The following is a 22,767-nucleotide window of genomic DNA, read 5'->3' as shown; positions in this document are numbered from 1 at the left end:
AGAATATTACCAGACTTATCTATAGTATTTGACTTTCTAACTTCGCTGTAATAGGCTAAATAAAGTGCCACTTTGATAGCATAAATGAATAAATCACTAAAAGAAATCTCCTGCAACCCACCTGTGGATTGCGACCCAGTCTTTAGTAGAGACAGTCAGTCAGGATCACATCTGCACTAAACCGCAGGCTTGTTCAGAGACGAGGAAAATCTCGTTCTTACGGTGTGTGAAAGAAACATTGAGATCCTTATCACATCGTTTTAAGGTGTAAAATATAATTCGTAATTGAGACGGATAATTGTATTCAAGGAATATGTAGTTTGAAATTAGATGAAAGTGCATCTAAGGGAATGTTTTTAACTTTTAATGTTGAGTTGTATATTTTGTCTCCATAATGATGATTTAGAAATAAAATATGCAAAATGATACCTGACTGAAAGATTGACTATATCTTTTTTTCTCAGAAACCACTTGAGTCATCATTTAAATGTTCCCTCATTAGCCAACCTTATATTTAACCCTGTACCTTGGATATGATAAGAGACTATTTATTGCTCTCCTATCAGTATTATCTGAAGATTTACCTGAGTAGAGCATGTTGGGAATGAAGAATTTTGATAAAGAAAAGTTGAGAGTACAGTTCAGAGTGACAAACATGCTCCTTATCTCAAAGTATCATAAACATTATCAACAGTATGAACAGAGTTGTGAATTTTCGTATCTGGGTACGAAACCCAGCCAGTGTCCATGAAACTGTTGTGCTGACATATCAGTAAACCTTATGCAAACGACATGAGATGGATTATCAATATGTCAATATCGAGGGCGCACGACTGTGCCAAAGCGCACGAACAACCATGAGAAAACTTTCCACATGGTCGACTGACTGAGTGAATATGTACATTTACTCAAGTACTGTACATTTTGAGGTCACACCCAACAATATAAATTAAAATAGTGGTTCCCGGCCTCTTTAGTTTGAGACTAAAGAAAGCAGGATCTTGTTGGGGCACCTTGTTTCAGATGTCTTTAAGTTTTCAGTCCATCAAGATATTTCCTCTCTCAACTTCAACTGTTCATGGACCAAAGAGTTAAAAGTATACAATATTTAAAAAATGTGTTTGTGCGGCAGAACATTTTTTTTCATCTTCTCCCATTAATCATCTCTGGACCCTCAGATTTATCTTGTGACCCATTGAAGGGGGCCCGACCCTTATGTTGGGAACCACTGGACTAAACTATCTAACTGTCGTATATAAGGTAACCATCTCAACAGCTACAACAGTGAAATGTTCCTGGTAATACTTAATTACTTTCACTTAAGTAGGATAATGAATGTAGGATTTTTACTTATTGTTGAAAGATCGTAGAAAAGTATGAAAGCATAAAAGTATAGCTATTATAACCTGTAACCTTTTTGAGTTCTAAGTATAACCATCACAACCTATAGCTTGTTTACACTTTTTATAACCATCATAATATAACTTGTTTTATTTTATGATAGATGTGATTTAACATATAAACTGTTTCGAGTTAGACACTTTGTGTAACATAGTCACTTGAGCCTTATACAGTGCTTCTGGTTCTAACAGGATCAAACCAGTTACATTCCGTGTCAGCTCAAAAAGGAGGAGGACTCATGTGTGAGTGACACATGAAATAAGGGAGGTTACCAGCATCGGACCAGGATAAAAAGCAGCAGAAAAACTGAGAGATTTAGGGGTCTTACAGAGATAGCAAAAGAAGACCCTTTTTCTGTCTTACCCACTTACCCGTAACTGTCCATGCTGGATCTGTCCCTGTTGTTTTAAGGCATTAGCATGACTAGCCAAACCTGTCTGGTACAGCTAGTAGAGAAACTTCGCATGTACTGCTTCCCTTTCCCGCTAGTCTGCTGTCTGATTGTGAGGTCAGGCTGATCTGGGATCAGCTCTTTGGCCTGCAGAATCTCCGCCAAAGTTCTCCTCTCAAAAGAGACTTGGAGTAGTGCTCACGCCGGCGCGAGCACTACGCCGGATTCTGCAGGCCAAAGAGCTGATCTCAGATCAGCCTGACGCAGATATCATAATTTACAAATATTACTGGGTACATTCCAGATTTCAAAAACACAAATATTGACAATTTGTAAAATTTATTATTATTATGTTTTTTTCTTTTTGTGGCTCAACGAGGGGCGCTCAAGGTGAGGCCACGCCCCATGGCCCTCTATTGGCCAGCCGCCCCTGCTTGGCAGTGTTAGTCATAAAATGGTGAGAATGTTCACAGGCAATAGTAAAGTATAGACGATGTACATAACTATTACATACTGGGTGTTAGGGTTACATCCTATTGAGAACGCCTAGGGCATTAGCCGTAAAAGACTTTCAAAAAGACAATTAATTCCGAAATCCTAGCAATTTAGCTACATGAATACCCGCATGGCCGGATGCGGCGGCATTAACCAACAATGCATATAGTCAACGTCAATTCAGCTAAAACACGCATTCCGCCACACACTCAAGAGCACGGGCCATTCAAATATTATTCATATCAGAGGGAACAATATTACCCATATCATGAAAACGACATGAATGGCCAAATCCCAATGTCCCCCCTAAACCCTCAAACCCTGAACCCTCAAGGACTTAATTGACATCACCTGGTAAGTGGTTGAGTGTGAGAGACTGTGAGGGCTTGAGATGGTGTAAATAGGAACGGGACAGCACTTTGCTGCAACATATCACGTTACCATGAAAACGACAAAAAATATGATGTATAATTGTGGGTATTTATTTTATACTTTGTACTGATTTGAAAGTCTTCCAGGCCCTTTCCTCACAAGATGAGAGGTAACTTCATATAATCTATTTACTCGTTTTTGTCAAAACAGCTTCAATGACAAAATCAAATATTTGATGAATAAATAAATAAATATCTTCTGATTTCATGTTTATTTTTTGTTCCATGTTCCATCTTTAACCCTTAATGTTTCTGAGTAAATTTAATATGACAGGCTGAACACACGTGAGCCGTCCTCTTTGTTTACGTCTCCATGAGTCCACTGGTTACCCCGTGTTTAACGTCACATTGCAATGATTTGTGGGTAATTCCCTTAGGCTAAGTCAGCATACTATGCTGACTTACGGAAAGGGTTCATAAAGGGCTCAAAATGTCTGCGAGAGAGCCATCAAACACTTGACGATTTGACAGTGGGACATCCCTAAACCCTCACGGCCTCAAAGTCCGTGAGTCCGTAAGGGGGGACATTGGGATTTGGCTAAAGACAAATTAGCACATAACGCTCTTATCACTCCCTCCAGGAAATACATGACTCCATAGTTCTTGTTACTGACGGATTAATTCATCTGTCAACACCGAGAGGGAAAATGGGTCCACTTGAAAACACACGAATCTTCAAAGTAGATCACTTACAAACTTAAACTTAACTTTAACACTGCGGAGTATATAGACCGCTGCCGCTTTGCGCGTCTTCTTGTTGCTGTGCACCGGCTAAATTTGTCCCCAGCGCAACATAGGACGTAACAATAGTTCCTATCACATATAAAACCAAACGAAAATCCATATTCATAAAAACAAGTTGTACAAATAATAATATAGAATATAAACAAGCATATTAAATAATGACAAATAATATTTATGGCAGTTAAGGTACTGCAGTTAACTTACCAAAGCTGCTGTTCACCATTTAACCTCCTGGTCCATATATGGTCCAAAACTAAACATTAGTACATCATTGGATGAAGCTGTTTACGTAGTCTTACAGTTCATGACAGACTTCTTTAAGTTAACACTTATTTCTAAGGTTCCTGTCTGGTCTTCCTGGTGGAACATCAGTCAGGATGTCTCCTAAACAGTTAGCATGGTTACAGCATCTGACCTTACAGCCTGTTTCCTAAGCTGACTCTGACAAAGATCAGAGCAAAGTATGTTAAACCAAGACTATCTCATTTTCTCATTTTAACCATTCGTGATTATAAAAGCATATATGATAATTTTTGCTTTGACATGTTTATGTGCTTTATTATCTAGAATCATCCAAAACTTTGATTTCTTATTTCAACGTCACTTATCAAAGTTTGTTCATTTGTTACACGATGATCAAAGATGATGAATTTAGAATCACAACTCTTGTGATTCTTTTTCCACAGATGCTGAATTTGATCCAGAAAGACTCTTGTTTGACATTCAGAGGTTTTTCACTGAGAGATCAGGGTGGTACTAACTAACATCAGCTGTGTGTGATCCTGTACAGACTGAACTATCTGGTCAGCAGAGAGAAGGTTTCTCTAGCAGGAGGAGACTCTCCCTCCTCCAGAGAACACAGAGACACTGAGGAAACACACCAGGTCCAGAACCTGAACCCAGGATACAGAGGTTCAGTGAATGTGGTGTTGAAGGTGTGGAGGTGGATCAGTGTGTCAGAGGAGACTCTGTAGAAGGACAGAGAGCCAGCAGGACAGTCCACATACACTGCTACTCTACCAGAGGGGGAGGAGGAGGAGGAGGAGGAGGAGGTGGTGGAGGTGGAGGAGGTGAAGTGTGTTCCTTTCTTGTTGTGAGTGACAGAGTAACCACCATCAGAGCACTCCAGACTCCAGGACTGATCATTCCATCCAAACATACAGTCTCTACTGCTTCCTCTCCTTCTGATTCCTTTGTAACTCACTGATATATTAACTCCTCCTCTCCACTCGACCTCCCAGTAACAGCGACCAGTCAGACCAGTTCTACACAGCAGCTGCTTCCAGTAGACAAACCTGTCTGGATGATCAGGATATGACTGATCCTCCTTCACAAGTGTCACCTTCCTGTTGTTTTCAGACAGTTTGAGTTCTCTGTGAACTGTGTTTGTGTCGAGTGTGAGTTCACAGGAATCTGATGGAGAGAACAAGACACAATACAGCTGCAGTTATTAATCTATCATCTGTTTGATGATGACATCAGAGATGTGAATGAGTGATGTCACAGTTTGAAGATGCTTTGTTTTCATGAATCAAATTCAAAGCACACTTACACTTCCTCAGACCTGGTCTGAACCATCGGACTCCAGCAGGCTCCACCCTGAAAGGAGGAGGGGGGTCAGAGCAGCATGGAAACATGGACATTACATCGCTCTCATACACAGAGCTTTGTTATTCATGTTCACATGGAGAACTTATTATTAATCGGCTCATATTCTTTTACTTCACTGGAGCTTCTTCTGATTGGCCCATGACGACAGCTCATTATGTTATTTATTTATTTGTTTATTTTGCAGGGACAATGCACACCAATCAACAGTCAAACTGTAAGTGAGCCAGAGTTAGCCAGAGAGGCTAGTTTTCATCTGCTGTCCCCGACCAGATGTTTGAAGGCAGCCTAAAATTACAAAATTTCAAATTAAAATGGAATTAAAATTCATAGATAAACAGACTAACGTACAGACAAAAAAGTGTTCTGGGTCTTCCCCGGGGTCTCTTCCCAGTTGGACGTGCCTGGAAAACCTCCAGTGGGAGGCGTCCAGGAGGCATCCTAATTAGATGCCCGAACCGCCTCAGCTGACTCCTTTCGACGCGAAGGAGTCCAGGGCTCGACTCCAAGCTCCCTCCTGATGACCGAGCTCCTTACCCTATCTCTAAGGCTGAGCCCGGCCACCCTACGGAGGAAGCTCATTTCGGCCGCTTGTAGCCGCGACCTTGTCCTTTCGGTCACGACCCAGAGTTCGTGACCATAGGTGAGGGTAGGAACGTAGACCGAGTGGTAAATTGAGAGCTTTGCCTTCCGGCTCAGCTCCCTCTTCACCAAGACGGTCGGGTGCAGCGCCTGCTTTACTGCTGCAGCCGCACCGATCCGTCTGTCGATCTCCCGCTCCATCTTACCCTCACTCGTGAACAAGACCCCGAGATACTTGAACTCCTTCGCTTGAGGTAGGCACTCCGTTCGTATCAAGTGTTTTTAGAGCTTGTTTATGGAGAATATGAATAGATTTTAATGTTGTGCTGCTGGCTTGTGCCCAGCTGGTTAAGCAGTAGGTCAGATGGGGGACAATCATTGTATTAACATACAATTTTGCAGCCTGCATGGTTAGACTGTTTCTTATATATCTAAAATTCGTGAGATTCAATATTAAGACCCTTGTCAGATGTTTTACCTGCTTTTTAAAAGAGAGATTAGAATCAATAAAAATTCCTAAATATTTAAAATCTGACACTACCTGTAGCCTCTAACCAGCAACATAAACATCTGGCTCCGGTCACACTTTGCAAGCCCTCTTTGTGAAGAACATACAAACAGTCTTTTTAACATTCAGGTGAAGGCAGGAATCTGCAAGCCATTTAGTTACATTTGTCATTGTGGACATAAGTTTAAGTCCAGCTTGTTCTTTGTTTTTTGCGTGCACATAAATCACTGTATCATCGGCGTACATTTGAATATCACACCCATAGCAGACACCCAGCAAATTGTTAATGTATAAACTGAATAATAAAGGTCCTAAAATAGAACCCTGGGGTGCTCCCACGTTAGATCTCAGAGTAGATGATGAAACATCACCCACTCTGACACACTGGGTTCTTCCTTCAAGGTAGGATTTCAGCAAGGCAAGAGACTCTCGGGAAAAGTTAAAATTTGACAGTTTATTAATCAGGACATTGTGATTAACCGCATCAAAAGCCTTGTTGAGGTCAAGAAAAAACGCTCTTTATCCAAGAAAAAACACCCTTTATCCATTTTAAGCTTCACATTCTCTAAGAGGAAGCAGTTGGCTGTTTCAGTCGAATGATTAGCCCTGTAACCAAACTGCATGTTCACTTATTGATATATTATTATCAGTATTATATTGACAATCATCATCCATTTCAGACTCAGTTTCCTCTACCAGTCAGTCAGTAAATCAAATGTTTAAACCTGCATCAATTGATTTCTTTGTCCACTTGTGGTTCAGTGAAAACAAGCTGTAAACACAACATCTGACATATTATCAGCTTATAAAGTAGTTGTGTTTAACATGATATCAACCAGCTGCTTCCACATCCAGCAGTTACACATCAACATGATGATTCATCAGCTAGTCTTTGTGTTTGTGTCACCTGATGAATGGAAGTCCAATATTCTGTCTTTTAGCTCTGTTTTTGGTCTCCACCACCTCCTGAGGGAAATATCTGTCTCTTTAGCTGCTAAATGCTCCACTATGTTCACCAGCTAGTCTCTAACTGAGTCTGTCTGCTGTTTGCTGCTGAGCAGGTAGTAAACAGTGGCTTCATCACAGCTTGTTGGATGAAAACAGCGGCTGCTGGAAACACAGAGACTGAACCAAACAGGAAATGTGCTGCAGAACCAAAACTAGGAGCTAAAAGAGGCTAAAAAGCCCTGTAGAGCTGCAGAGATGGAGACAATTTCTCTGTGGGTTCATCACCACCACACGACTCTTCACCATTACACAGAGTCAGCTGATCCGTTGTCAATATAGAAGTATTGATTGTTGGATGTTTTGGTACTGACAAGCGACCTCTTCTGTTTGTGTAATAATGACTGTTGTCTCTCAGAAGTAAAGGAGAAAGTAGCCTGAAATCACTACAGCGCCACAAACCCTCTGATGGAGGAGGTCGGGGGGGATGGTTGGATGTACAAAGCTGTTCACATCCCGTCTCCTAGCAACAGTCAACACTGATTTCTATTATGTGTAATCTGGGGGTGAAAATATTACAGTTCAAGTCCGTCTGCAGCCACAGAGCACTGCCTGTGTCCCCCTAGAACTTTGGTCCAGTCCTACGTAAATAAACCTCTTTGGGCTCTGACACACCATGTCCACAATCAGCTGTTGGTTCTTCACTGAGCGTCTGTGGCCGACTGTCACCTGTAGTTTCAACAAGTCGACTCTTATCAGCCAGGGAACTGGCTCTCAGTGCAAAACAAACCAAAACCAGGTAAAGCTAAACTCCTTTAAAACACATCTATTGTGATGATCAAGACGGTTTAACAGATTGTTTCTTAGTCTGTTTGTCATTTCACAATAATGTCTGGACTAAAGGGCAACACACACGAGCATCAAAACATCCAACGCTGCAGGTTTGATATGAGCCCACAAACCTGCAGCGTGACGACGTTGACTCATGTCAACTCACCATGATGCCCGTCAACGTGTCAGGATACACCACTGTCCTATTTTCTAATGTTGAAACAAGACAACACTCCAGAAAAACAACAGTTTCATCACCTTCCCTCCCTGTTGTGGCTCATCCTGGCTACTGTTCCCTGACTACTGCTGTCTGTATTGATAGTCTGATGTGGGATACAAACAGTTTGATGAGTCTCTGGTAGTTTGAGGTCAGCTTGGTGTGTCAGGGTCATATTAACCAGGCTGACAGTGTGACAGAGAAAAAGTCTCCAGCTCTACCTCCTCTATCAGACTGATTGTCTGTGGCTGCAGCAGGCCTCTTCATACCTGAGAGTTTCCAGTCTCCAGTGTGGATCATCCAGTCCAGCAGACAGCAGCTTCACTCCTGAGTCTCCTGGATGATTGTAGCTCAAGTCCAGCTCTCTGAGATGGGAGGGGTTGGCGCTCAGAGCAGAGACCAGAGAAGCACAGCCTTCCTCTGTGATCAGACAGCCTGACAGGCTGCAAACACACAAAACAACACACATGTCACATAATCTGAGGGAACTGTGAGGGCTGGAAGGTTTATGTTTATTACTGTCATCACCAATCTGTTTGTGTGTAAACATTAAACTTAGTACTTAGTCCAAGAAAAGTAATTCACAGGGTCACCTGAGAGTTTCCAGTGTACAATGTGGACTCTCCAGTCCAGCAGACAGTAGCGTCACTCCTGAATCCTGCAGGTGGTTGTTACTCAGGTCCAGCTCTCTCAGACTAGAGGACTGGGAGCTGAGAACTGAGGACAGAGCTTCGCAGCTTCTCTCTGAGAGGTTACAGTCACTCAGTCTGAAGAGACAATGATGAAGAAAAAATAAACAATAAGTAGAAAAGATAGCAGCATATTTAAGTTATGACATATGAATCTAACTCTCTCTGTACTTACAGAGCTTTGTTGGAGGCTTTGACCACTGGCAGCAGCCTCAGAAGAGCCTCCTCTGAAGCAGAGTATTTCTTCAGGTCAAACACGTCCAGATCTTTTTCTGATGACAGTAAGATGAAGACCAGAGCTGACCACTGAGCAGGAAACAGTTCATCTGTGGAGAGACGTCCTGAACTCAGGGACTGTTGGATCTCCTCCACTAGAGAACCATCATTCAGTTCATTCAGACAGTGGAACAGATTGATGCTTTTCTCTGGAGACACATTCTCACTGATCTTCTCCTTGATGTACTGGACTGTTTCCTGATTGGTCTGTGAGCTACTTTCTGTCTGTGTCAGCAGACCTCGTAGGAGTTTCTGATTGGTCTCCAGAGAAAGACCCAGGAGGAAGCGGAGGAACAAGTCCAGGTGTCCATTTGGACTCTGTAAGGCCTTGTCCACAGCACTCTGGTAGAGATGTGCTAGTTCAGGTTTGTCGCTAAAGACCTTAGACAACCGGGAGGTTGTTTGTTCTTCTGACAGCATATTGACACCAGAGTTGATGAAGGTCAGATGGACATGAAGAGCAGCCAGAAACTCCTGAACACTCAGATGGACGAAGCAGAACACCTTATCCTGGTACAGTCCTCTCTCCTCTCTAAAGATCTGAGTGAACACTCCTGAGTACACTGAGGCTGCTCTGATATCGATGCCACACTCTGTTAGGTCGGATTCATAGAAGATCAGGTTGCCTTTCTGTAGCTGATCAAAAGCCAGTTTTCCCAGAGACTCAGTCAGCTCCCTGCTCTCTGGACTCCAGTGTGGATCTGTCTCAGCTCCTCCATCATACTTGACCTTCTTCAGTTTGGACTGAACCACCAGGAAGTGGATGTACATCTCAGTCAGGGTCTTGGGCAGCTCTCCTCCCTCTCTGGTCTTCAACACATCCTCCAGAACTGTAGCAGTGATCCAGCAGAAGACTGGGATGTGGCACATGATGTGGAGGCTTCGTGAGGTCTTGTTGGTCATGTGGGAAATGATCCTGCTGGCCTGCCTCTTATCTCTGAATATCTTCCTGAAATACTCCTCCTTCTGTGGGTCAGTGAACCCTCTGACCTCTGTCACCATGCCAACACACTCAGGAGGTATCTGATTGGCTGCTGCAGGTCATGTGGTTATCCAGAGGCGAGCAGAGGGAAGCAGTTTCCCCCTGATGAGGTTTGTCAGCAGCACATCCACTGAGGTGGACTCTGTAACATCAGTCAGGACCTCATTGTTGTGGAAGTCCAGAGGAAGTCGACACTCATCCAGACCGTCAAAGATGAACAGAACCAGGAACTCTTCAAACCTGCAGATTCCTGCTTCTTTGGTTTCACTGAAGAAGTGATGAACAAGTTCCACCAAGCTGTACTTTTTCTCTTTCAGCACATTCAGCTCTCTGAAAGTGAATGGAAATGTGAACTGTATGTCCTGGTGGTCTTTGTCTTCAGCCCAGTCCAGAGTGAACTTCTGTGTTAAGACTGTTTTCCCAATGCCAGCCACTCCCTTTGTCATCACTGTTCTGATTGGTTCCTCTCTTCCAGGTGAGGCTTTAAAGAGGTCTTCTTGTCTGATGGCTGTTTCTGGTCTGTGTGGTTTCCTGGATGCTGTTTCAATGTGTCTCACCTCATGTTCATCATTGACCTCTGCAGTCCCTCCCTCTGTGATGTAGAGCTCTGTGTAGATCTGATTCAGAAGGGTTGGGTTTCCTGCTTTAGCGATCCCCTCAAACACACACTGGAACTTCTTCTTCAGGTTAGATTTGAGTTCACACTGGCAAACTGCAGCAGGAAGTCCTGAATGACTTCCTGAATAAAAACAAAGAACATCAATGAATAAATTATTAGAAAAATGTGTCAACATATCTGAATATAGTTTGGTCCATCTCTTGAGACATTAGTAAACGTCCCATTTATCCAGCATGTTAAATCTTTAGAGAAATCCTCTTACTGCTCTGCAGACAGTCAGCCAGCTCCTCCTGCTTCATTCTCCTCAGGAAGTGCAGTGTGATCTTCACAAACGCCTCTCTGCTGCTCCTCCTCTGCTCTTCATCCTCACCGTTCAGCACCTCCTCATCCTCCGTCTGACTCTCTAAGCATTCTGGGTAATCTGAACTCACAACCTTCTGGATCTTCTTCAGCTCCTTTTTCACAAAAGTGACGATGTTCTCCTCCAGCAGCTGGAACAGAATATTCTATGAATGATGCAAACTAAAACCATGGAACCAAACATCAGATCCATGTTGGACAGACTGACAATCCACTGATCTACAAAGTGCAGCACGGAGATGATTGTGAACAGAATAGACGTAAAAGTAGTTGTACATGTACAGACCATAAATATGGAGTCCAGGTGTGTTTGATGCTGCTGGGCAGACTGACCTCTGGGAACCTCTGAGCTCTCCTGGTCCTCTCTGTGGAGAAATCATGAAGAATGAGCTCACATTGTGTCTGTCCACGCAGAGACAAACACAAGATAAAGGTCCATGAAGTGATATCTGGATGTGGATCAGATGAGTCCCTGTAGTGGTAAAGGTTTACTAGTCCTGCTGATCCCACTGAGAATCAACAGCTCAGTCTTTCAGCTCACTGTTTTCTTCACCACTCAGTTTGGTTTAGTCCCAACAGCTCTCACCAAGCCCTTCATGTAGCTCTCCCTCCCTCACTGTACACTGCTGAAGTGCCCTGGAGCAAGGCACCCAGAATCTCCAGCTGCTCCAGTGGAGCGTCTCAGTGTCAGACTGGTTGTACTGGGCAGCTCCCAGTGTGAATGAACACCTTCAAAGCCAATTGACACATTGTTTTTATCTTGTTGAAAGCATAATAAAAGTTACGTGTTGGAGATATTACTTGTTGAACACCAGTTTATCCGTTGGTACTTGGTACACTGTTATACCTGTACTGCAACACTAGCTTACCTTCAAGTCAAGGAGTAGTGCCAGTGAAATGTTTGTGGCTGCACGAGTCAATACTTTCCAAACTGTGTTAAGAAATCTTATGTATAAATTCATTTGTCGACTTAATGACTCTGAAAATTAGATCATAGTTGTTTTAACCAACATAAGGTTTAGTAGCACACGCTACCAGTCCCAGCTGTGGCGTCATTGGTACAGCTGTCTCTTTGTAAGGCATTGCTAGGCCTATGTACTTTTATTGTTTGTGTATGTCATTTTATGTATTTGTCTCTCTGGACCCTGAGTCTGAAATAAAGTCTATCTATCTATCTATCTATCTACTCAATTGAGACAGTGAAGCAGAATCAGGTCATTCCTTTGACCTGCAGACCTGGAGAGAGTCACTTTAATCTGGTATGAGCAGGAGAAACATTCCATAAGAGGAAGTAACTGAATGGGGGTGCAGACAGTTAACCACAGAATGTTTAGGTTAGGAACAGAAACAGATGTCTTCGTGAGGACTCATCCTACCCCCCCACCCTTGTGCACTGGTCCTTTATAAGATGTACAAACCCTGCGCACATGGCTCTTCATCCCTCAGACTGCACACAGGCGCTCAATTGAACCTTCTCGGCACAGAGAATAAATACTCCAAAGACAAACTTTCTTTTCTCACATTTCCTTATTTCAGTATTATAGCACTCACTCTGTACTATTATATAGTTTTTACACCACACCTTACTAACGGGCCTTTGCTGTCCAGGCCCTTCAGCTGTGGAAATCTCTTCCTGGTAATCTAAGGCCGCAAAATTCAGTATCCTCTTTAAATCTCTTCTGAAGACTCACTTTTACCGCTTGGCTTATTTTTACATCTGACGCTTTTTATTTTGTTTATTTATTTAAAATCTTATTTTACCGGTTTGATTGTGTTTCTTATTTGCTTTCATGTTTTATTGTGAAGCACTTTGTAACTTTGTTCTGGAAAGGTGCTATTTAAATAAAGTTATTATTATCATCATCATCATCATCATCACTTTGTTTTCATCATCAGTTTGAAATCCTCACCTTTGATCAACAGAGTGGCGTCCATCTTTGAAGTATATAGGAAGAGCTTTAGACCGGTTACTCTTCATGGACATCATGGACACACAGCTGGGTTCAGGTTCAGGTTCAGGTCCAGGATCAGGTCCAGGTCCAGGTTCATGTTCATGTTTAGGTTCAGGTCCAGGACAGTGTGGTCCCTGATGGATCCTGGTCACATGTGTAGAAACAGAGTCAGTGAATGAAAGACTTTGAGTCATGGACAGTTAGAGATAGTCATCTCACCTCTGAGCTTTGGTCTGGCTGGTTTTAGAGGGAGGGACTCCCTCCTCTCTGTCCTCACACTGATTCATAGCAGAGTCCACACCTTCACACAAACACAACATTATTTCTCTTCATCATGACAAACACACACAGCTCATTCACCTCAATACTAAATACACTCATGGGACAGTTTCCATGTTGATGTCACTTTGAGCTGCAGAGTCATATCTAAGAAATGACATTCACAATGCTCTTTAGTCTTTTGGCTCGTTTGAAGATAGAGGAAGACACTTCATGTGGCTTTTTATTGGCCTTTCTTTGGGGATGACGTCACTTTTCACCTCTGTTTGACTGACTTTGAAAAGCTCTTCAACGTTTGAAATGTTCCTCTGTTTCCAAGTCTACTACATCCAGTCAGAGCATGAAGCAGCTACAAACAAGAACAAACGTAAGCTGTGAATGCGCTTCAGTGTTTGTAACATAACAGACTGTCAAAGTAAAAGCAGCTCTCTAAACTCTGTGTGTGTCTTCTGGAGGTCTGACAGTAATCTAGTAGAACACGTTTGCAGAGGAGATGAGTGAGGAGTCCAGAGAAAAGGACCGGTAGGGAATCCAGAGGCTGAGAGAGGAAAGTGGGCTCAACTTGCTGTTAGTTGAACCCTTCAATGAAACACTGTGAGCTTTCATCTGCAGCTGTTTAGTTATGTGTTGTCAGAATGTAGTGTGCATCATATATTGTGACATGTAACCTGAATCTCACCGTTTATTGCTTTACAGGTCATTTATACTGATGCTTACTGACATGACTTTAAAACTATTGTGAGCTAATTTCTGTTCTCCAAACACTTTAAAATCTATATCTTTAAAAGGAAACCACATGTTCTTCAGAGGGTCCGCTCAGTGTTTGGACCTCTGTACTTCTGAAACCCTCATATAACAACGGTTGCCAATAGGTGGCGCTGTGACTTTGAGTTGATATTGGCCTGCAGAAGTCCTCAAGCCATGACTCTCATCAAGCATGGCAAGTTTGGGACAGTTTTGACAAAGTACTGTCGAGTTACAGCAGATTGATGGATGATGGTGAACCATGTAAAATGGCCGCCACACCATGTCCTCACCGTTCATGAAACCTTTAAGCTTTTGATAACTTTTAATCACTAAGGTCTGTAGATTGTTCTCACTAAATATTAAGTTGATATTGATGTCATTCATATAGAGAAACTATAATCATATTCTGGGTTATTTAATAATGACGTCACAATCACAATTTCAAAACATACAGACACAAATAAGTCATAAATAAGACGAACGCATTCTGCCGGTAGAAATCGGTCCTGCACTCATAAACAGAACAGTTTGTTAAAGAGGTAACAGGCTACAGAGAGAAACACCTCTACAGTGGTGATTACTGTGTCTCTTTATTAGTTATTAGTATTATTAGTTACTATTATTAAGTACAGTGATCATGTGAACAGACACAAACTTCTCAAAAGTCTCTCCAGCTGTTAAAACCGACTGACAGCTGATCCTCCGTCATCAGAAACAGATGTAGCTTCACGTGACGCTTCAGAGGAAAGGACGTCTCATGTATCTTAAAACATATTTCCTCGTTTCCTCTCTCCTCGCATGGTTTCCTTGCATCCCTGGTGGGAGGGACTAAGACGCAAGGAAAGGACGCGAGTGAGGGAAACGGGGTTGCAATTAAGAGACTTGGGATGTACCCCAAGATACTTTTTTTCTAGATGTCTACAGTCTACAGTCTACATGTGATACATGTGCTTACCAAATTTTACAGATCTATGTAAAACGTACTGCGAGGGCTGCATGGTCTAAGTTCTGTAGGGGGCGCTATAGAGCCGACTTCCCTCTGAAGCATTAGAACCACATCAGATAAAAACATTGAGGACTTTAAATGTGAGAACAGACCAGTTTGGTTCCGTTTGAAGCATCTTTAGCCTCAGAAACACCTTCAGAGTTCATAATTCATAACTTTATGATCTTCATATCACTTTTTTAAAGGTCTCAAGAGGATCTGAAGTACATCAGGTTAAATCTATAGGAGTTAGAGTATGTTCATAATAATAATAATCATAATAAAAATAATAATAATCATAGTAAAAATAATAATCATCATAATTATAATAACAATAAAAACAATGATGGTAATAATAATTATGATAATCATGATCATAAGAATTATGATAATTATAATAATTATCATAATTAAGATCATACTAATAATTAATAATCATTCATAATAATAATCATGATGATAATAATCATAATAATAATATTAATAATCCTGATATTAATGATAATAAACATAGAATAGCTCCTCCTCCTCAAAATAATAATAATACAAATTAGAACAATAATAATAAACATTAGAACAATAGATCCTCTAAATCTAAATGAAGTTTCATATGTACAGTATGACGTGATCGTCCCCTCTAAAGCTACCGCACAGCCCTCCAAGGAGTACGGATTTCAAAGTAAAGGATCGCGTGAGTTGTGATTAAGGAACAGAAGAGTCATTTCCTTCCTAAATTCCTATTTACACCATTTCAAGCCCTCACAGTCTCTCACACTCAACCACTTACCAGGTGACGTCAGTAAATCCCTGCGGGTTCAGGGTTTGAGGCTTTAGGGGGGACATTGGGATTGGGCCAGCGACATGCGAACTGAAGACTTTGTGACGTGTTGCTCTGTTCTTCTTCACTGGTCCTCCTCTGAAGTCCACTTGAACTAGTTTCTGCTGGACCTGAAGGACCAAAGAGTCCTCCAAGAGTCCCTCAGTGAAAAGAGTCGCTTACTAACCTTTAGGAGCAGAGAAGAACAAGCTGCGACACTACGAGCTCCAGAAGTGAAACTAAAGAGAACAGGAAGGGACAGGGAGGGGCCGGTGTGACGTCCCTGGTTTTCAAACCTACTGGTTTCCCTTCCGTGCGCAGCAGTTCTCTGCCTCTGTCGCCAAATTCGTCAAACATTCACAATATTGCTGGAGATCTATAAACCACATCTCATATTCATGGCGGGGATTGCGATTGTATAAGTGAGACTACATCACAGCCACGTATGAAGAAATACATTGAAGAAAATATATATTTCCCCAGAAATTGTGGGTAAATGTATTATGATTATTTCTGTTGGCAGTGCGATTTGATTGATATAATATAATATTCTGTCAGAGTGTTTTCATGTATTCCAATTGAACACAAGATTAATTCCTGACCTTGTTTGACTGACCAACTCTGTCATCTAGTGGCAAATATGAGAACAGCATGAACACTGAATAGAGCGGCGTCACGTTGGCTGAAGATGAAGCCACTTGTATCGTGCATGTTTATGTATGAAAGAGAATGTAACACTAATCCTCTGCAGAATATATCTTAGCTGCAGCAGCTATAATCAGTACTTTATATGAACAATGGATTACATGACCACTTGTATGTGGAAGGGGTCATTCGTAGAAAGGAGCGTGAAGGTAATTATCACCAAAGTTCTGCAGTTCTTATATAATGTCATTCCTTCCATCAGCTCCCATCACAACATTTCATTCATTTAAGACAAGACAAACAATTCGACAAAAAACTAAATAATTTATTATCTTCAAACCCAGAGGCAATTTGTGGTTACAGTCATTACAGATAACTGCTGTGCATTCTACACACACTGTACACTACCACTACCATTATCAATACACTACTACTACAACTACAGTACCTCATTACTGCATCCACTACTTACTAGAATTACTACTTCTAGTTAAAGCACTAAAGCACAACATAAACAAACACCAATACATTAACATACACTATATCTTCACTTGTAGCACCATTCATTGCATTATACTACAGATGTAGAGAACAATTTAATCATACTTCACTTTCGTTTCCATGTGCCTCTCTCTGAAAGCCTGGAAGAGGCCTTTTCATACAGGACATTTAAAAACAAATCTCCATTTAGTTTTTTTTTTGGGGGGGGTGGGGGGGGGGGGGGGGGGGGGGGGGGGGTGGAATTGTCTGCTCCTCATCTGGTACCAGGGGAGTTGCTGCACTGTTCTGTTACAAAAGTTGTGGTGTCTTCATCTTAGAAGGGGATGGGTCCGTAGTAGGCGACGTATGCGGCGACGATGCCCACAGTCTCGGCCATCTCGTCACAGCCAATGTTCAGCTCACACACCTCTTTCAGGCTGCAGGGCAGAGGAGGGAAACGAGGTCAGAAGGGCTGCAAGATCTCTTTACACCCGACTAATATGTAAAATGATAATTTGACCTTAGGTAGGAACTTTGCAGCAAGGAATAGAGTAAATAACTGTACCTTTCCAGCTGCAGGGGGCTGAGGTATCCTGTTGCGGCAGCTCTTCTTCTCCTCAGGAGAACAGCAGCCAGGTCTCTCGTTATGACCACCTGGGACGCTGCGGGGACGAACATCACAAAATCAAACTTTTTGTCGAAAAAAGATTCTTGTTTTAAAGTCAAACTTTAAGTAATTCTGAAACCATGCAATGATTCTTTCTGGAGACAAAAATGTTGCTCACCCTCGTCACTGGCTGACTCAGATGAAGATGAGGAGGATGAAGAAGAAGAGGAAGAATCGGAGGCGGAGGAGTCGGATCCTAAGGAGTTAGACTCAGAGGAGGAAGACTCAGAGGAAGATGAGGAGGAGGAGGAAGAGTTGGAGTCGGAGGCTGAGGACGAATCAGACTCTGAGGAGGAGGAAGATGAGGAGGATGAATCGGGGGCGGTGGGTTCAGCAGTGTCAGCAGTGTCAGCAGTGTCAGCAGGGTCAGCAGGGTCAGCAGGGTCAGCAGCTGCAGCATCAGCCGCCGTGTCGGCAGCAGGGTCCACGACAACCTCTGGCTCAACAGCTGGGGAATTACAGAAAATAACACTTTAATATGCACATTGTAGGCACCTACACTATTCCAAATAACAGAGGTCAATCTCAGGAATCACAGCAGTGATGGGACGAGTTTGTCCTTACCTCCCATGGACCAGCACACTGACAGAAGGGCACAGATGGAGAGGAGAGTCAGAGTCTTCATGATGCCTTGTAGTTAGTTTCACTCTGTAGAAAAGTCTCTTTCTTGATTGTGCGCCCTTCTTTCCTTCGATGGCTTGCTCTGTTTCTTTCCCCCAATTCGAGGTCAATATATACTGAAGTCCACCTCTTTCTCAGACCAGAGACAGCCCACTTGTCATGAAAGCTCCCCTTAACACCCACGCAGCCCTGGCACAGAGTCCGAAAAACTCGTTCACCCACGCAGAAACTTACACGGCCACAAACATTCTTGGCATTCAACTGTACGTACAGTGCATGTACTGTATGTAAACACGCATGTATTCATGTATGTACACCTGACTTGGCATTAAAGCCAATCCCAGACAAACAGGGTGACATGAAGAAAGTTGGACTAACATCAGGGGATTCCCCTTCTCCACATGCACATGCACACATGCAAATATACACACATATGTTACCTTAAATTCTAAAGAACTCCTATATGTCCCATAGATAAATGTCAAATTGAATTACTGAATTGACATCCTAAAATAGTTTCACTCCCTGAGGTCAATCAGTTTTTATACTCGTCATGTTTACCAATCCTGTAAATCCCCTTTTGAATTCCTTTCCAATCCTGACCCCTCATCACTGGAGTATCAATAATGCAACACACCGCCCCCTGAAAGTCTAAACCAGTCGTGTTACTGATCTCTATAAAATACCCTTCAGATGTGATTGGATTTTAATCAGGGAGACCCGTTGCAGGGTTGATTCTTCAACATGAAGTCCGCCAGTCCTGCCATTGCTGTGATGTTGCTCCGCTCCAGTCCACCCCCACAAACCCTAAACTATAGCTTGAGCCGACCACAGGCTACTAATCGAGTGACACGGGGCAGCAGTGAGCCTCGTTGTGCGAGAGAGCTTAATTAGAGTGTTGCAGAGTCCCACCAGAACCGCAGTCAGTCACTATTTACAGATCCATCTGGGTCTAGCTCCTGGCCAGATGCAGGCATGGCCACGGTTTACCAACGCCAATCAGTGGCCCAATACATGACCTCGCTTGATGTATTTCAGCAGATATACGGCTAAATATAAGCCGCCCCCATGTGTTGGATGCACAGCATTATATATGCGGGTTTGGATGCAGCTTTCTGTTTGTGCGATACAGTTGAAGTGTGGCTTCAGCTGTGGTTTATGATAAAAAAAGATATCTGGTATTTTGAGTTTGCAGCTTGGTCCTAAACCATCTTGCACCGTAAATACTGTTTATCCACACATATCACTTCATGTACATATATATCCCAGAGGGTCCCCAAACGGCTCCATCTATCACGTAGTGAGACGTTCTGAGAAGTTCAGTGCAGCTGCAGGGTGACCTTGGTGTCCTTCGTGTTTCATATAGTCTAGCGTTATTCCTGGTGTCAGGGATTTGTCTTGGACTGGTTGCTGTGTAATTTCAATGTCTGGTCCAGCGTCCATTTTTGTGGTTGCATATCTTAGTGCACAGGGGAGACACAGTTGGAGAAAACAATTGCCGCAGCATCCCTGAATAGGCAGGAAATACAGTGTCTGGTGCATTTCTGCCCTTGACCTTTCTTGTTGTTGTTGTGGCTCGGCTTTGAAATCATTTAATTTAGACGATGAGTAATGCTCACTTTTATTTACTGTTGTTCTGGGTTTACACATTTCCTGTTTGACCAGCATAAAACGTATATGCACAGGTGCAACATATACTGTGTGACAAAAACACCATAAAGTGTTAACTTCTCCTATATTAGGTGATACGGTATCCTCTCAGGTCACATATAATACTGTGTTTACTGACAAGGCCCTATCTTTACTATACCAGGACCAGAAGGAGAGAACGCATTTCACCTGTTTGAAACTCGCTGCATTGGTTCACTGTAAGTTTATGATCTGATTTAAAATGCATTTTACTTGTTTTGAAAGCACTTCCCCTGCGGTTAAAACATTTTGCCATTTGATGAATGGGTTTACAACATAATCTATGTATTTCTTTCATATTCATCACATATCTCTTCCCTACCGCTCCTTTAAGTATATATCTATAGGTTGTTTATTGACCTTGAGACCTTGAGACCTCAGACCTAATAGACCAGGGCTCCAACATGTCTGTATCAAGCTTTTAAACAAACAAATCCCACCACCAATAACGGCAACCCCACGTTAACACACCAGTAAGATATCTAAAGGACAGATCAGTGTTAACAGCAGCTTTATCTTCTAAAGGGTACTACAAAGCAAAGAGTCTGTTCTGTGTGAATAAAATATTTTTTAAAATTTAATTTCAAAGAATCTTCACTGTAAACTTCCTTCTTCTGTCTTTTGGTCCCTGGCAGTTTTACTCCACTTGCATGATACACACGCATCACATGGTTGCAACAAACAAGCTTTAAATGACCAGTTACAGGCGTGCATTTAGGCTTTTCTTTTTAAACCATTACCTCAGTGTGCGTGTGTGGATGCTCATGACTTACAGAGAACATTTTAGGTTGTAGGTAAGAGCATGTGTAACCTCAGCAAGGTGTCATTTACGGGAAATATGCTGTAATACACTAACTGAATGATAACAAATAATAGATTTGGGATTTTGTATTAAGGTATGTGAATAAAAGAAAATGTAAACTAGGAGATATAATGCAGCATATAACAGCGCAGACGTGTTGAAGGAGAGGGGGCCTAAAAGTGTCCATATTTTTGCAATCGATGTGAAAATTATGTTTCGTATTATAAATACTGAAAAACTCCTGGGAGAGACATTTACTGTGTACGGCTCTGTGCTTAGCAGACTGATACCAGATCTCCTGCAGCACCAGAGACTTATTAGCCATAATAAGTCTCACTGACAACAGTGACACTATGGAGTCATACCACAGCTATTTAATCCTATCTAATGAACCACATACTGTAACCTACTACTATACAATTTAATATATTCTGTCAAATGCATCAGGATGACCTTATGGAAGGATAAACAGACAGCAGCCCATGTCATTTAAAAAAAAGTTTGATGTATGGAAATAATGCGAGTTAGAGACTTTTGTGTTTGAGCATTGAGTAGAGTTGTTGAACAACATGGGAGATGTCATGAAAGAAAGGCTTCTCACCAGGGGCAGACGAAGTATTGAGATCCTTTATTTATCCTTTATCAGCGATTCTAATCTAATGCTTCTCGTCAAATTCAGTGAATATCTCCTCACGGCCCGCTAGCTGTCCGTTGTGTGTGTGTGCACTGATTATACTGTACACTGGCTCTGAAAATGGGACACAGACAAAGTGGGTCGGAGCGGGCCACACACTATTCCAGCCAGGAAAGGGAAAGGCCTTGGATGTAGAAAGAGAATGAAAAGGCAGCGAGAGGGACTGTAAATCTGGAGGGGGGAATTTTGTTTGGGTGTTGAGTTTAAATATCAACAATCTTTCTTCAGAAACGCTGATTCCACCTTGAATGTGTCGTTGTTGCTTTCTTACTGCTGTAGGTGTGTACGTGTCCTGTGTGATCAGTCATCTTTTCATGAGCTCAGAAAAACAGTTTTTAACACTGTAAAAATAAATGCCAGTGAAATCCACAGTAATTTAATGTGTTTGTGCACAGTAAAGTACTGTATATTATTACTGCATACTATTTCACAGTAGAATACTGTGTATTTAATGGGACATTACAGTACTCAATAAATTACAGTAGAAATCAAAGTAATGAATTATGTACTGTAGAAAATCACAGTAACCAAATGTATTGAATAAATATATAATGTATTGTATAAAAGTTAATTACAATGATTTTTCAAATTGTTACTTGTCAATTGCTGCCAGTTAACTACCGTAAATGTTACGGTACATTTCTTAAATTGCAACTTTCCTGCTAATCCAAGAGAAATACATTTTATTATTTAGTTTTTGAAAATGACATTAATATTAGAGCAATTGTTATTAAACACAATTTGAGATCCTAACTGAAGATCCTCACTTAATACTTCTACTCCTTAGAAACTTAACTTTATTTATTAAAATTACAGAAACAATATGCTAATATAGAACCAGTCGTGCACCACATTTATCAACTAACTATTCAACACAGGGGCATTATCTTACAGCTTGCCTGTTGATGGTTTAAAGTCAACACCGACTGTCTCCATTGCAGCCGTAAACAAACTTAGATGGTGGGCGACACACGGTGTATATTTCCGCCTGGCCTCTGAGAAACGTCCACCTGCCAGGCTTTCCCAATTCCGCCGGATGCATCCGCTTGGCAATACAACACCACTAATTATACTGATCCCAAGTCTGGGCCTTGAAAGTCCCTTCTTGCTTATGGGAGAATATTTCTGGGACAAGCCCAAACAGTTTCACTCTTGATGTCTCCACTCCACAGCCCATCTGTTTTGCTTTTATAGAGCTTTTTTTGCTAAAATACGTATTTAGAGACCGATATGTCTTTGAGTCAAATCCCTTTTTAAATTTGACGCCCTGCTTTCAGCTGTGTGTGATTGCTGCCTCTGTGATTCCTTGC

At 42.0% G+C, this 22,767-nt stretch overlaps 2 protein-coding genes across 2 annotated transcripts; both read right to left on the bottom strand.

Moving 5' to 3' along the window:
• Positions 1-3,619: 3,619 nt before the first annotated feature.
• Positions 3,620-16,103, bottom strand: LOC116396930 (NLR family CARD domain-containing protein 3-like). The gene is given in 9 exon segments (XM_031871969.1): positions 3,620-4,875; positions 5,015-5,061; positions 8,423-8,920; positions 9,018-10,839; positions 10,982-11,210; positions 11,366-11,444; positions 12,990-13,175; positions 13,251-13,332; positions 15,830-16,103. Coding segments are annotated over 8 exon segments (3,546 nt in total). The 5' UTR covers positions 13,319-13,332; positions 15,830-16,103; the 3' UTR covers positions 3,620-4,258.
• Positions 16,104-17,318: 1,215 nt separating this feature from the next.
• On the bottom strand, positions 17,319-18,276 carry bglapl (bone gamma-carboxyglutamate (gla) protein, like). The gene is made up of 4 exons (XM_031871833.1): positions 18,216-18,276; positions 17,770-18,099; positions 17,550-17,646; positions 17,319-17,421 (listed from the first exon to the last, which is right to left on the bottom strand). Exons 1-4 carry the CDS (start codon positions 18,274-18,276, stop codon positions 17,319-17,321), a joined length of 591 nt encoding a protein of 196 aa, XP_031727693.1.
• Positions 18,277-22,767: the final 4,491 nt, after the last annotated feature.

The sequence above is a fragment of the Anarrhichthys ocellatus genome, unplaced genomic scaffold (assembly GCF_004355925.1).
Source record: "Anarrhichthys ocellatus isolate YVR2014 unplaced genomic scaffold, GSC_Weel_1.0 scaffold61, whole genome shotgun sequence".
NCBI classification, from domain to species: domain Eukaryota; kingdom Metazoa; phylum Chordata; class Actinopteri; order Perciformes; family Anarhichadidae; genus Anarrhichthys; species Anarrhichthys ocellatus.
This window is presented reverse-complemented; position numbering and strand designations above follow the sequence as displayed.

What these genes read in the sequence shown, in the direction of transcription:
- bglapl (XM_031871833.1), bottom strand. Translation starts at nt 18,276, where the DNA reads ATGAAGACTCTGACTCTCCTCTCCATCTGTGCCCTTCTGTCAGTGTGC. An exon ending in AGTGTGCTGGTCCATGGGAG is followed by an intron (nt 18,100 to 18,215) that starts GTAAGGACAAAC and finishes GTAATTCCCCAG; the next exon opens with CTGTTGAGCCAGAGGTTGTC. An exon ending in TGAGTCAGCCAGTGACGAGG is followed by an intron (nt 17,647 to 17,769) that starts GTGAGCAACATT and finishes TCGTCCCCGCAG; the next exon opens with CGTCCCAGGTGGTCATAACG.